General features: G+C 37.1%; 2 protein-coding genes across 2 annotated transcripts; both read left to right on the top strand.

Moving 5' to 3' along the window:
- Positions 1–20: 20 nt before the first annotated feature.
- Positions 21–6,690, top strand: LOC127423184 (uncharacterized). Its single transcript, XM_051667316.1, has 3 exons — positions 21–35; positions 3,618–3,771; positions 3,976–6,690. The coding sequence occupies exons 1-3, from the start codon at positions 21–23 to the stop codon at positions 4,614–4,616; spliced, it is 810 nt and encodes a 269-aa protein (XP_051523276.1). The 3' UTR covers positions 4,617–6,690.
- A 2,157-nt stretch (positions 6,691–8,847) lies between these two features.
- LOC127423186 (cerebellar degeneration-related protein 2-like) lies at positions 8,848–15,490 on the top strand. The gene is made up of 5 exons (XM_051667319.1): positions 8,848–9,050; positions 10,647–10,759; positions 11,508–11,656; positions 11,766–11,924; positions 14,379–15,490. Exons 1-5 carry the CDS (start codon positions 8,972–8,974, stop codon positions 15,133–15,135), a joined length of 1,257 nt encoding a protein of 418 aa, XP_051523279.1. The 5' UTR covers positions 8,848–8,971; the 3' UTR covers positions 15,136–15,490.

The following is a 15,490-nucleotide window of genomic DNA, read 5'->3' as shown; positions in this document are numbered from 1 at the left end:
AACGTTTTTTATTAAGAAAAATGGCGGCACAGGAGGTAAGCGGAGGAGATCACGCGTTATGATAGTACCTGTTAAGTACTATTTGAGTTGGATTTAATCGAACACATTTAAGCGTCCTATCCTTGTGATCTGGTGTAAAGTTGCTATGGTTCATGTTAAGGAAAAAAAAATTACTTTACACCATCAAACAAGACGATGAATTGGCGGTGTTATGGATCAACTGGGGATGTTCGCGTGCACGTGAATAATTTTACTAGCCTTTTCAGCAGATTCGTTCAGTGTGAATTGTCATGTTGCAAAGAAAAGACGTTTTGAACATTATAAAAAATGTTGGTATCATTATTAACCCGTTTTGTTTCATCGATGTCTGTACCAATGAATTAGTAAGAGTGAAGAGTTTCACAGGGTAACATCTGGTTGCCCATGTTAATGTGGGACATTATGTGGCTGATATGTGCCAATAATAGGCATATACTCTTAAATTACTATCATTTATTTATATACAAAAATTATAGTTTGATAAAGTTGGTTGGTCTAGTGGTAGTGCGTTTCTTTTTTTTTTTCTTTTTTTTTTTTTGTGGAGGGCATGTACAAAGGCCAAATTGACCAATGAGTTAGAATAAATGATACTCTGAGAAAGTTCTTAGGAAACATATTTTAAGATTGAGATTAAGATTTTCAGTCTTAAATCTTAAAATTGTTTGACAATTTTAAAAAGCCTGTAAACTATGGACAACATAGTTAATATTATTATTAATTTTTCTCAGTAATTCAACCCTTTTCAGAAAATTCAGTTGATTGTACTGTAATTACTGGCAGTCGGTTTCATTTGCAATTTTGATTTATTTATTTAAAACAATATAAAAAATTGTGTATGTGTTTTTAAAAATGGTTTTCAATAGACCTGTTAAAATGCATCATAATATGCAGCAAATAAACAAATGTATCCTAATTGATCTGGATTTGAAACCCAGTCTCTTTGAGTACTGCCAGTAATATTATGACTTACCACTGGACCAGTGTCCAAGCCAGGGATGGATTACTGACCAGGTCAAAGGTTGCACGATCCCCCCGCTCGAAAATCCATCAACAATGAAAACGAACCCCCCCCCAACAACTTTTGGGCCAGTTGCTATGTAATAAAATGGTGGGAGGGGAGGGGGGCCCTTGGAGATAATTGGCCCTGGGGCCTTTGCAAGTCGTAATCCGTCCCTGGTCCAAGCACTAATAATTCATTCACTTTGTTCATTTTCAATGGTAGGAATAAGTTACTCAAACTATTATGGTTAATCAAGCCATTAGGTATTATTAAGAAATAAAAGCAATTGAAAGTATATTACTGGCACACATCAGCCTAAGAATTCCACTTGCGATTTCATGTTCTGACAAGTGTAATCGCCAGTTCCCGTTCAAACCAATGTCCCACATTATTTAAAATCACTTTTAAACGGTGTCATCGATGAAACAGCTCTGGTTAATAATGATACCAACATTATTTATAAAAGGGCTGGGACGATTCATCGACGTCATCGATTACAGAAATACATCTATTTGCATAACATGCGTAGGCATGTCACAACAGAGTAATTCAAATGGCAGCGCCCGGTTTAAGCATGGATTCCCCTGAAGAACAAGCTGCAGCTAAAAAAATCATCTAAAGTGTGGGAGTATTTTAGCCAGAGACCCAACAATGTGGTGCTGTGTAAGCTATGCAAATTGGAAATGGCTTATCACAGCAGTACAACCGTCATGAACGAACACTTGAAGCGAAAACATCCCGGAGCACTTTGTCAAGACGGCAGCAAGGCAGCACCGTAACTCCTGTTTACTTTTTGTCCCCACCCAAGCAGGACATATTAGTATTACAACACGTGTTTCTGTTAGTAGTAGTCACTTTAAATTGATTTTCTAAATGTTTCCTCATCGCCCCCATGTTAAAAGTAATTTCTGCACCGCTGCTAACGTAGGGTGACACTATGTCCTCTTTTTCCCAGAACATTTCCTCTTTTTCAGACCTTAAAAAAGCGTCCGGCTGGGATTTCTAGATTTGCGAAAATGTCCGGGATTCGGCTTTAGTTGCATTATGATGTGCATCTGGTCTAATACTTCATTGTATGTGCGCGCATATTTGCATTGCTTTAACCCCTCTTTGTAAGTCCCGCCTTCTCGCACACCAGTTGGTCAATTATAAGAGGCTTGCAGCAACTATTGGCCAAATTCCTGCCTGTCAATCTCTCCGCGAACACGTAAAGTGCTGTTGTGTTCGGCATCAAACAGTTGCTTGACAGTAGCAGCAAATGACAGCTGAGTGGAAACAATGCCCAAACGGAAGTGCAAATTTACAGAAGATTTGCACAAAAAATTCCCATGCTTTCGTCCTGGTCGAGATCCGTGGGAAGCAGAATGTATGACATGTAAAGCTGGCACTTGTGTGTCAGTTGCTAATAAAGGTGCAAGTGATTTAGAAGCACACATTAGCTCTGCAAAGCATAAAGGGTCAGCAAAAGGTGAAAGTTCATCAGGTAAATTAACTGACTACTTTTTGCGACCAGGTAAAATTATCACATTGCTTCATTTTCCATGGCCATTCAAAATAATAGTAATAGAAGGTACACTCATGGCATAAAATATTTTATTTTAGTACATGGACATTCAAAAGAATGTTGGAAATTTTTATTTATTTATATATATTTATGTTATGCTAATAGAGTGTTTTTTCACTGTATTAAAGTTTGCATTCATAGTAACACTGTTTTGAACCCTATAATTCTGATCAGGTATTAAGAATGCACAAGTGTTCGTTATTCCTGTTAGAAAAACATATAAGTGTTACTCAAATTGCACTAATTTTACTGTAAAATTATTTAACATTGGACTGCTAAACTTGAGGTTGGTATTCCTCCTAAAAGTGACTTGAATTTTACATTTGTTTCATTTATTTTGTTGTTGGATTGCTAAATGTAGATTGCACTTTCCTTTTACTTGAATTGAACAAGTTCTTTTATTTTGGAGAGATTTTATGTTGGACTGTAAAACGGAGATTACCAGTTAAGACAGGGCTATTTTTGTTGCAGAATAATGCCCTGCAGTGCACACTTTGTTTCTTGTACATTTATTTGTGTTTAAGAGAAGATGATTTAATAAAATATTGAAATATTAATAAGACAATTTTTTATATTTATTTTGGGTTAATTAATTATTATATTAATCAAGTAATAATTATAAAAAATCTTTAGAATAATTGGCAAATTAGTCGTTAGATTAATCGACTAATCGGAAAAAGAATCGTTAGATAAATCGATAAAAAAAAATAATCGTTAGGTGCAGCCCTAATTTATAATATGCAAAATGTTTTTGACAATTCACATTGAACAAATCTGCCGAAAAACCACGTAAAATGTTTCACATGCACGTGCACATCCCCAGTTAACACAATCCCCAGAAGATCCATAACACTGACAATATTCATGCAGTTTGTACCATGGTTTGTCCCACTTTTTTGCTTGAGAAATTAACACAATACACCACGATGTGTGCAGTATGCAATAATAATAATAATAAGTGATGAATTAGTGTAATAATACCACATGTGTAATATTTTGACCTGACTTTATTAGGTGCATGGATCAGTCGTTTTGTCCGGGCAGAAACTTTCCATACAGCGTAAGACTGGACACTTCCACTGTCCTGTATGTCTTTTCCAAACAGTACATGAGGCTGAGGCAAAAGCACACATTGTTTCGCATTTAAATATATTTGTTGACCATAAAGGTAAGAGCTTTTTGCATAAAGATATAAACTTAATATCTCCAAGAATCATTTAGGCTTTTAGACAGTCAGATACATATTACCATAAACATTACCAATACTTTACAACCCTGTGCATTATTATTAGTATTATTATTACCACCACTATTGCTATTATCTTGTTTTGCACTGTGCTGCAAAAATATTTTTTTTTTTACCCCTGTGTAGGTGTCAGAGTACATAAATGCCACCAACACTGCAGGGCATCGCCACATTTCCATTGCCCAGGCTGTAAGAATACTAGAATAAGGAGAAAAGATTTCTTGACTCACTTATCGAACTGCCCTGGCAGTGTCGCCACACCAAGACTTGGCATTGTCGCCACACCAAGACCTGGCATTGTCGCCTCACCAAGACCTGGCATTGTGGCCACACCAAGACCTGGCATTGTCGCCACACCAAGACCTGGCATTGTGGCCACACCAAGCCCTGGCAGTGTCGCCATACCAAGCCCTGACAATATCGCCACACCAAGCTCTGGCAGTGTAGAGGAGCAGCCTGGCAGTCTTTTTTGCAAGAATGTGACCCAGCGGCCTGTGAGAGTTAATACATTAAGCCAAAGGATTGTAGAGTGTTCTCACTGCAGTATGTCTATGCATCGTAAAAATCTGAAGCGCCATATGCAAAGACGACATTCTGAGTTCCCAGACATCACAAAACAATGCCACTTACAGAGTCCACCTATTGACCCACAATCAGGCATTTATGTGGTGGCAAAGGCATTTTGTGGACCTCCTATTCCTATTCACATCAAATATAGTTTTCAGGGCCCAAAACAGCACACAGAGTGTGTAGGGTTGGAAAATTAACAACATAATTTCTGTTACAACTCCCATTTCTTTGTGAAAACAGTCCTATTGCATTCCATGACATACAGAGGGTGCTGATAGTGATCTGTCAGCCTATTGGCTGAGGTGTATGTGTGTTGGGGCTCTGCAAATAGTTACAAGTTGAGTACAGTGGGGGTTAAAGGTGGTCTGCTGATTGGTCAGTCTAAATGTATCTGGTCTGGTTCTAGTCACATGGTCAGGGAAAGAATAATAAATTGTAACTTGTGCACTGGGCTTTTCTTTCTATTCTCTGACTCCTCTCTGGGCTCTGCTCTTGGGCAGCATGGTCACAGGCCATCAGGCCCGACTCCCAGCTCTCAATGGCCTCTTTACACTCTCTTTCCACCTTTCATTCTCTTCCCCGTAGGTAGTATGCATGCTGGTTTCATATACATGTTTCATACATTTAATCTGTAACTTTTACATCCAAATTGTAACCACCTGATGTAACTTTTTGAGACAGTTAATAAACATTTTCTCCTTAATCTATGTCTGGTTCCTATCACTCTGTATACTATATACTTCTAAGTGCAACATACTGCATTAAAACAAGGTCATAGTATGGTTCTAAACAATGCTCTCCCACATGTTTAGCTATTCTAACTGCGCTTATTTTCTTCATTGTTATAAGTAGCAGAAGGTGGTAACTTAACCTTCTAAGCTTTGCAGATCCTTGGCATTCTAGCTGTCAGTTTGTCCAGATACTCAGGTGACATTTCACCCCACACTTCCTGTAGCACTTGCCATAGATGTGGCTGTCTTGTCGGGCACTTCTCACACACCTTACGGTCTAGCTGATCCCACAAAAGCTCAATGGGGTTAAGATGCATAACACTCTTTTCCAATTATCTGTTTTCTAATGTCTGTGTTTCTTTGCTCACTCTAACCTTTTCTTTTTGTTTTTCTGTTTCAAAAGTGGCTTTTTCTTTGCAATTCTTCCCATAAGGCCTGCACCCCTGAGTCTTCTCTTTACTGTTGTACATTAAACTGGTGTTGAGCGGGTAGAATTCAATGAAGCTGTCAGCTGAGGACATGTGAGGCGTCTATTTCTCAAACTAGAGACTCTGATGTACTTATCCTCTTGTTTAGTTGTTCATCTGGCCTTCCACATCTCTTTCTGTCCTTGTTAGAGCCAGTTGTCCTTTGTCTTTGAAGACTGTAGTGTACACCTCTGTATGAAACCTTCAGTTTTTTGGCAATTTCAAGCATTGTATAGCCTTCATTCCTCAAAATAATGATTGACTGATGAGTTTCTAGAGAAAGCTGTTTCTTTTTTGCCATTTTTTACCTAATATTGACCTTAAGACATGCCATTCTATTGCATACTCTAGCAACTCAAAAACAAACACAAAGACAATGTTAAGCTTCATTTAACAAACCAAATAGCTTTCAACTGTGTTTGATATAATGGCAAGTGATTTTCTAGTACCAAATTAGCAACTTAACATGATTACTCAAGGATAAGGTGTTGGAGTGATGGCTGCTGGAAATGGGGCCTGTCTAGATTTGATCAAAAATGACTTTTTTCAGATAGTGATGGTGCTGTTTTTTTTTTCACATCAATAATGTCCTGACTATACTTTGTGATCAGTTGAATGCCACTTTGTTGAATTAAAGTACCAATTTCCTTCCGAAACAGCAAAATCTGTACATTATTTTAAAATTTTGGCCGCCAGTGTGTTTCACCTTGAAACATGTTTGAAAACTTTTTTGAAGTTAATGATTAAACTGCATGCATTCTCATGTATTCAAGGTGCAATGAAACTATTTTAATACCTTGTTTACACCGCATGAAATGTTTTTTTATATCATTAAATCATTTTCTTTGTAGAAAATGCTATAAATGTTTTTCAAAAATTTGTAAAAACAACATAAACCTAAAGATTACATGTCTACGAACTTGACACGTGTTTTAAACTACATTTTTGAAACATAATATTTATCACCTCGGACAACCTGATTTGTTAGTGAGCCCTATACTACAACTAGGTGGTGCATTTTAGCTGTAATATGAACTGTGTAGGGACCATTTAATTTTAGAAATAGAGCATTATTGAGAAAAAAATATTGTAAAAAATACGTAGCCATAAATTATGACTGGATAATTAAAATTAAATTACAGCTTTCACAATTGGTTGTGTGTTTTCTCAATACACATCTCAAAATCAAATTATTCTACCATAACAGCAAACATTCGCACACAGCAACCACAGCTTGTCATTCATAACACAAGGACCTTAAAAACACCACATACTGAAAATTATATTTAACTATATACTATATTTACAAAGCATTTTTTTTCTCCAGAAAGCAATATTTACAAACATGTAGGCCTACAGGATGTGCAGGATGCACTACATCGCATGTTACATGACCAAAACACAAATTATGTGATGATTTCATATGCCTTCATTTATCTTTTCTGAACAGAGTAGGCCAACAAAAACACAACATTCTGCTGAATCCAATTCAAAAAGTTAATTACTAGTAGTGCTAGTCAAAGCGGTTCTCTGCATTTGGCCACAAGTTCCAAGTAGGTAGGCCAGAGATCTCCAAATGTAGAAGTATATAGCTGCAGGCAGTGCTCCGAAAAGGGGCGGGAGCCCCCTTCTGGAGTAACCCCGCCCTCTTTTGGAGATTCTGCCCAAATGGGTGGAATCTCCAAAAGGGGCGGGGTTACTTTAGAAGGAGGCGGGGTTACTCCAAAAGGGGGTTGCGGCAACTCCAAAAGGTGGTAGGTTAGGGCGCTTTGCTGACAGTTTCAAGCAGGTATAGCTGCAGACTGGAGATCTCCAAATAGAAGCGGAGTCTCCTAAAGAGGGTGGGGTTATTCCAGAAGGAAACAGGGTTGCGTGAACTCCAAAAGGGGGCATTCCTTCCACACACGGTTATGGAAAGGGTTAGGGGCTCCCTATATCTTCGCTGGTGGTTTGGAGCTCCCGCCTCTTTTTGGGACTTTGCCTGCAGCTATATCCTTCTCGCGTCCTTGTGCCAATGGCGTAGATTTGGCTTGAACATTGGGGGTGGGGATTGTACTTGCTTGTTTTGATTATAAGGGGGGTTACCTCCCCCTTATACCCCCTGGAATCTACGCCCTTGTGCTAGTCTACCTGCTACCTGCACACACTCTTCTGGAGTAACTCCGCCCTCTTCTGGAGATTTCAACCCCATTTGGAGGTCTCTGGCCTGTAGCCGTACCTACTTGCATCCTTGTGTCAGTCTACCTGCCCTGTCAGCCATGTTTTCAATGCAATCATTTCAAAGTTGGCCCCATTTGTAAAGATGTTAACAACACTGATAACGCAAAATAGCCAAGTAGGTCATTAGCTAAAAGAGAAACAAGCTGTAGAAGGTTTTACTAATTGTTTTACATTTTATTTTTATATATTGAGTATTTTTTAATATTAAATTATGGTAGGAATAAGGTATATTGCTGTCTAATTCAGTTACCGTAAGTTATAGATACACAGAGTTTCTCTAATGGTTGCTTTTGAGTGAGAAAACTTTTCATGAATTTGAAAGATGTAGGCATTAAATGCATTTTGTATCAAAGCAATGACAAGATAATCCACAGTTCAGTCCACAGACACTGATGTTGTGTGATACTAGTATGAAGAGTTTAGAAAATGTATTGAGTAGAGCATCTAACCCATTACCAAAGAAATTGTAAATTAAATTGGCATTGATTTTTTAAATGCATGCACATTTCACAATCATATCTGAATAAGATATTGTAATATAGATGCTAATCAGAAATGCCATGTACACATTATACAAAAGCTCAAAGGTCATCTAAAGATAACCGATAGTTGATAGAGGGAGCATTCACATTAAAGTATGTATTATTTCACTACTTTTTCAGGCCTATTATTATAAATTTATATGTAGGAATTTGTAAATGCTAGCCTATATTTATAGTAGGCCTATTCTTTTATCTATTTGGACTTTTACTGATCCATCGTTTAGATCTTTTACGGAAAAATCAAATAAACATACAGTTCAAAGGAAAATCTGTGCACACCTGTATTTAGGTGACACGTAGAACTGCAGAGATCACTTGGCAGGGAGTGCATCCATACGTCACAATACCATTAGATTACAGAGAGCGCGTGCCATGTTGAGATCCTCCTCCTGCGTGCACTGCTGAGGAGAGCAGAACAGACCTCTTCTCATTCAGAATCAGACTGAGATTACTATGCAGAGACATTTCTCATATTCTTAATGAAATCATTTTAAGAAACATAAAAGGAATAAAATAATCATGTGAATTTGTTGACAGGATCTAAACTTGAACTAAACTTAAGGTCTTACTTATGTAAAACAATTGACTAAAGATGCTCACAGACATGATAGAATATGAATTTGATATTAAAGAAGAAGAACCACGGTATGACCATCAAGATCTGGAACATGGTAAGTTATTCTTTATCTGACATACTGGTATAATATACACAGAAGTTAATCATTGCTACTTTTCAAATGAAATGTGGTAAACTGTGCAAAAAACACTATACTTTGTTATCAGTATATTGATTAAGTATGTAGGCTACTTGCATTTCATCTCTGTGATTTGGCTTATCTCATTTTGGAAATCTAATTCAACCTTAAAACTACACTGATGAATAAAGGAACATGTTGTGAACATGTTTTTTTTTTGTTCATGGCCCTTCATAACATTCTGTGTGGCAATCAGTTTCAGTAAACTGCAGCTTGAAACTGATGCTCGTAAATCAGATAAGTAAAGGGAAATTTCCTAAGTTATGAAAAAGGAGAGCTAAACACTGCCTGATAATGTAAACTGAAACATAATCCAAATTAATGCATAATCTAGATTAATCATTGTTCTCAAGTAAATGTATTGTTGTGCATAGATAAACAGTATAAAAGTAAAATAATTGCTAACAGCTTCATTTATCCTAATAGAAATGAACTGAAAATGGTATTCCAAATTTTAAAGATGAGGGTAAGGAAAAATCTATCTTTTTTCTTTAAAGACCATTTACAGCCTGTTACAGCCTGGAAATCAATATTAGTACACTAAAACAAAATTCTAGTAAGATTGACTTAATTCATCTTTTGCAAGTTTTTGCACACAGTTTTTTCTAAGTAAAACTTTACGGTATAAAACTAAGTAAAATCGACTTAACTTTTTAACATAATATTGATTAAAGTGAGTAAAATTTATTTAAAGAGTTCAGTAAATTCAGTAACTTTCACTTACAAATATGTCCTACATTGTACTTAAATTAATTTAGTAATAAAGTTATTTAACTTTATGCATGCTATGTGTATGAGACAACATTACCAGCAATAGAAACGACATTAAGAGCTGTGCACGCACCCCTCAACACTTTTTGCACAAAACACCATGATGGTGACAGTCAACAGATAATTTTTATGATTATGAACAGGTAACTTTGAGTAGAAAATTGACTTAAAACTGCACAAAACAAGAAGTTACAAAATATAACAATAAAACGGTGTAAATAAACTTGCAAATTGTTAATTCATGCAAGCTGATTAATTATTCAAGCCCAATGCATGCTGGAAACACCAACTTTGAAAAGTTAAGTAAAATGTACTTATTCTTTTACCAGTGAAATTTACTCAAATTAGCAAATAAATATGACAAAGTTTTCTAATTTAGGATTTATACATGATAACACATTGTAAAAATAAATAACAAACAATCATAAATAATATTTATAAGCTAGAGCACTAATTTGTACATATTTGAATGTAGAAAGTACTCAATCTTTTCTGCTATATTAACCACAAAATAACTTTTTTCAGTGTAGGTCTAGGTATCATTTCAGCTCTTAAAAGAACACATTGGCGTGTTTGAATGTGTAAGATGCACTTGTTCATTTATTGCTGTTAGTTTTTTACTCTTGGCATCATCAACTGCATGGGCTATAGCTTATATTTACTCTAGAAAGCCTTTAAAATAGACTACCGATCATGGAAATTCAATGACATTACTTTAATTTTCTTCTACTCATTGTGCAGATCTTCATTTGGCTGCTGAATTGGGTAAAAATGTACTGGAGCGGAACAGAGATTTAGAAAAGGGACTTCAACAGATGTACGCCACCAACCAGGAGCAGCTACAGGAAATAGAGGTATACCCCATTTATTCAATTATCTGTTAGTTTATATTTTGTAATATGTGTAAATTATAGAATGCTACTGCAACTGGAGGATTTTTATGTTTCTTTTCTATAGCAGGGCCTTTCTATGCACTCTATCTACTGTATATGTGCACAGAAGGTGTGCATAATGAAATAATTTGACTAAAAATCATTACAGACATAAAAGCATGTTGACATTTTGTCCTGGATGATTAAAAACCTCCACAGAAAGAAGAACAGACAAAGAACTTTTATTTAGAAAGCTAAATAAAAGTAAAAATAAAAAATAAAAGAGCAGTTGATTTTCTCTGCATAAAGGGCTGAATTATTAACTAGGTGTATATTACCTTATTTGAGTTTATTTAACTTTATTTATGTAACTGTATGTAACTTTATTTGAGTGTAATTATTAACTGGGTGTATAATAATTGTATGTTTTAGAGATAGGCCAGATAACCTTCCTGGTTTACAAGCAGTACTTGATAGACAAATGTCCGGATTTACTGTATGCAGATGACAGGATGAGCAATAAGAATCCATTAGTGATGTTGCAACCGTCAAACTGTTCAAATAAAACCCTAACTTGAACTCGACTCATAGGCTTCTCATAAAAAGCGGTGAAAATTGAATTTGAAATTTTTGCTTATCCACTCTCCTCAAGATAATGTAATGAAGAGAGTAAGGGTACTTAAACTTGTCTATTAGAGTTTGGTCTAATGTTCTTTTTTCCTTTGTTCAGTATCTATCCAAACAGGTGGATTTACTGCGGTCAGTGAATGATCAGCATGCTAATGTGTACGAGCAGCTGGACAATTCTGCACGAGACCTGGAGCAGACAAACCAAAGACTGGTCCTGGAGAACCGTGCTGCCCATCTCAAAATTTATGGGTAAGACACAAAACCAGAAACACAAAATTGTAAAAAGAAAAGAAGAAAAAAGAACAGAGCTGAACTTAATGTATCAAGCCAAGAACAATCATGTATCTCATCACGGCAGGCTCACAGAGACTGTGGAAGTGTTGCAGACTCATGTGGAGGAGCTCCAGGGAAATGTGAAAGAGCTGAAGTCGGTTTCTGCTGAGCAGACCAGGCCCAGTGCACAGCCATGTAACGATCAGGGTCTCACATGCTACAAAAAGCAGTGCCAATTACAAAAGTAAGCTTTGTTTTACATGCATTTTCATGCATTTTTGTTGTATTTGAAAATCCAAATTAAGTGTTTTGTTTACATGCTATCTGCTAAGTTAGATTCATGAAACTATCAGTCCTGAAATGGTAATGGTCAAATGGATTAGTAAATGAAGAAATAGGATTTTACTCTTCTTGTACAGTGCTTGGGATTCAGAAAGGGAGGCTCTGCTTAATCTTCTGCTGTGGTCATATAAAGACCATGGATATGGTTTAAACAAAAGTTGAATTAGGCCAATATACAGTGTGTGCGTATGTATATATATACTGTATATATTCAACATTTTCTAACATTTGCCCAGACAGACTAATTAGTTCAGCACTAAGTATTGCATTTTCAACACTGTTTACTCTGTTAAGTAGAATGGGTTTGTATTTGATAAGTCTTTGCTGAAATAAGAGGATCAGTGAAGGGAATCGCCCTTAAGCTAAGCTTGCCCCAGCTAATCCCCATGAAAGACAGTAAACTTGGTTAGTACAGTGGTCATTATGAGTTTACTGTGCTGACCTGACTGAACCAAGATTTTTTCTTTTCAAAGGTCAATCTCATATAGACATCTTAAAGTCATAGTGGCCATGTCTGTCAAGCTTCAAAAAGGACAAAAACATGATCAAATTTGTTCATATGGTGATATATTCCATGTCTTCTGAATCCATACTATAGCTTAGACCAGGGCTTGGCAACCTTTTTGAAATGGAGTGCCATTTTTAATTTTCCTTGTTTATCTCATAAATGTTTCAAAATCATGAAACTCATTTTTTTAAAGGTGCTATATGTAATATTTTTACTGTACTAAATCATAAAATTACCATAATATATCATTAGAGAATTAGGAAACATGCTAAGTTGAAATACTGGCTTCTCTGATAACAATGTTACAGCCAGTATATTCTACTTTGAAGTTTCCATTCCAATTTCTGTTTATGTTTTGGCCTGTGTGATCCCGCCCACTGCCCACTCACCAATAGTATTTCGACACCGCCGGGTTGCAAGATTTGAACAAGTTTGCAGGCAAACAACACTGCGTGCTGCAGCAATGGAAGCCAGCAAACGAACTGGATCAGAGAAAACAGATTCCACCCGACCTAAAAAGCCTCACCATCCGTCTAAAAACCACCATGACCAGAGGCATAGTAAATCAAGGATAAATACTGGAGATGCCTTTGGAAGATGGAGACAGCTTAAAGCCCAGAAATTCTTTAAAACGGATGCTGAGTTGGCTAATTTGCATGTCAACATTCTGGCAAACTGCAAGAGCTTCGAGTCTGGGGCGGGGCAGACAACTCTCCAATATTTTGAATTTGGACTGTAGTACCCATTTCAAACACTTGTTGTCAATCTTACATATAGCACCTTTAACCTAATATTTGCCTATTTCAAATTGCAGTCAAATTTAGTTTTTAATATGTTTTTATATGCAGTGAAATAATTTCTTTACTGTTAAGTTACATACATTTTAACCCCATAAACTCTGGTGCATTTTTGGGCTGCCACCTGCAATGTTTCACACTCGAATTTAAAGGCTCACCATTCACACATACTGTGGACTAAAAAGTTTCATAAAACCCCCCAAATTAAAAAAAATGTTTGTGAATATCAAATTATTCACAAGTAATATTGTATATGTGTGCTATCTTATGGTAAACAGAAAGTAAAAAAAAAAAGAAAACAATTTTTGTTGTTGTTGTTGTCTTAAATTTGCAAGCATGTAATTCTGGTTCTGTTCTATTGGTCTCTATTTAAAAAGTCTTATTTCATTCCACTTGATGGCAGCACGTACTAGGAAAAATCATTTTTATCTATCACTTACCATCACAAAATGCAGATCTGAAATGTAGGTGACCCTATAACGGATTTCAGCCCTCACAGATGTGCTCATTCATAGACATTCAGTCTAAATGTTTCATTGAATATCTGGGCCTCTGAGTGGACTAGAAGCTCAATCTATATGTCACCAGAAAACTGAGATCTTCACCTTTGCGATGATATAATACATTGTATCACCAATAGTCGATAACATATTTTTCTGATGATTTGTTTAGCATGCATTTCCTGCTGGACTGCATATTTTGTTCTGGACATCTAAGATATAACATTGGATTTTTCACACAAGCAAGCTCACATACAAGTAAAAAACAATGGGTCATTTTGTAGAACACTGCCTAAGGTAAGAGGAAATATAAAGTTTTTATATTTATCTATTTGGGGCTTACAGCAGCAGTGGTCAGCACATAAAAGAGACGTTTGTATTTGATGTCTTGCAGAAATCATATTTCACTTTTGTGAACTGTGGTATTAGGGCAACAAAATGAATAGTAATATCACCCCCTTCGGACCTACCAATGGGTCCATAGAGTTTAAAGGGTTTTAATATGAATTTATCTGACGGCTCTGATTTCTACCATGCTACATTTCTCTTAGGCTCTGTTCCCATGAGCACACCTTCTCTGCCAGCTGTTCTTCTCTGAAGGAGGAGGAGCACTTGGACCTCCTGCGCTCCGTGCATTCCCTGCAGGCCCAGCTGAGCACAGAGCGTGCTCTGAGAGAGGCCGCAGAGCATGAAGCTGATGCTCTGGCACGCGAGCTTAGTGAACTAGAGCCAAAACTGGCACTACTGGGTGGCTACCAGGACCGCATAGCTGAAATGGAGACTGAAGTCAAGGAGCTCCGACTTCTTTTGCGCTCTAGCACCCACACCATCCTGCCAGACACAGTGTTCTTCTCCTCAGAGGACGAAGTGGGCATGGTCAAACGTAGGAGGTGTGGTTTAAAGCGCTGTTGCAGTGAGAGGCAGTTGTGTAACCCTGTCTGCGAGGAGGGAGGAGCAATAGACAGTGTCCGCGAGAATGGGCGGTGCTGTTTTCAACAAGTCGAGGAGGCGAAGCATCACAGCATCTCATTTCTAAAGGAGGTGGATGCCCAATACACCGCCCTGCAGGAGAAATACAACATGCTACTGCGTCATAGTGAAACAGGAATGTTGCCACAGAACCATAAAGCTGTGCAGACACCACCTGCCAGTTCCAACAAAATGCACACACACTCCCAGAGTGTAAGCACACATGACGATACCCAGCTGCCTAAGTATAAAGCCTTGTTCCATGAGATTTTCGCCTTTATTCAAAAGAGCAAAAAGGACATGAAGGAAAACAGGATCAAGCCCAGTCAGGCTGGATGAGTCACCACTTTGCGTCTTCTGGAGTTTTTCCAGCCAGTGTGCTATAGTTGAACCTGGATTCACTGCCAAAGGGTGTTAGGCTGACTGGAGTAATTCATTAGCAAGCTGACTGCCTGAACTTGTAGAGACCTTAAAGGTGTGATACAGCATGATAACACACCTGAAAACACATCTGCTGTTATCTGCACTCAGTGAATTGTACATAATATCCTATGACTATTTACTGTAGCCAGCACTTTTGTAAATGCAAGTTGTAAATGCTTTTAATGTTGAAAACAAAAAGCTGCTTCTGTAAACTTAAAAGTACTGTAAGTGATTTATGAATCAAACATTAAATCTTTGTGTATTTTTATAG

The sequence above is a fragment of the Myxocyprinus asiaticus genome, chromosome 32 (assembly GCF_019703515.2).
Source record: "Myxocyprinus asiaticus isolate MX2 ecotype Aquarium Trade chromosome 32, UBuf_Myxa_2, whole genome shotgun sequence".
Classification (NCBI taxonomy): domain Eukaryota; kingdom Metazoa; phylum Chordata; class Actinopteri; order Cypriniformes; family Catostomidae; genus Myxocyprinus; species Myxocyprinus asiaticus.
This window is presented reverse-complemented; position numbering and strand designations above follow the sequence as displayed.

Excerpts from the sequence above, each read along its gene's own strand:
- LOC127423184 (XM_051667316.1), top strand. Across the intron at positions 3,772-3,975 it reads TATATTTGTTGACCATAAAG|GTGTCAGAGTACATAAATGC; the intron begins GTAAGAGCTTTT and ends ACCCCTGTGTAG.
- LOC127423186 (XM_051667319.1), top strand. The coding sequence starts at position 8,972 with ATGCTCACAGACATGATAGAATATGAATTTGATATTAAAGAAGAAGAA. Across the intron at positions 9,051-10,646 it reads CCATCAAGATCTGGAACATG|ATCTTCATTTGGCTGCTGAA; the intron begins GTAAGTTATTCT and ends CTCATTGTGCAG. Across the intron at positions 11,925-14,378 it reads AAGCAGTGCCAATTACAAAA|GCTCTGTTCCCATGAGCACA; the intron begins GTAAGCTTTGTT and ends CATTTCTCTTAG.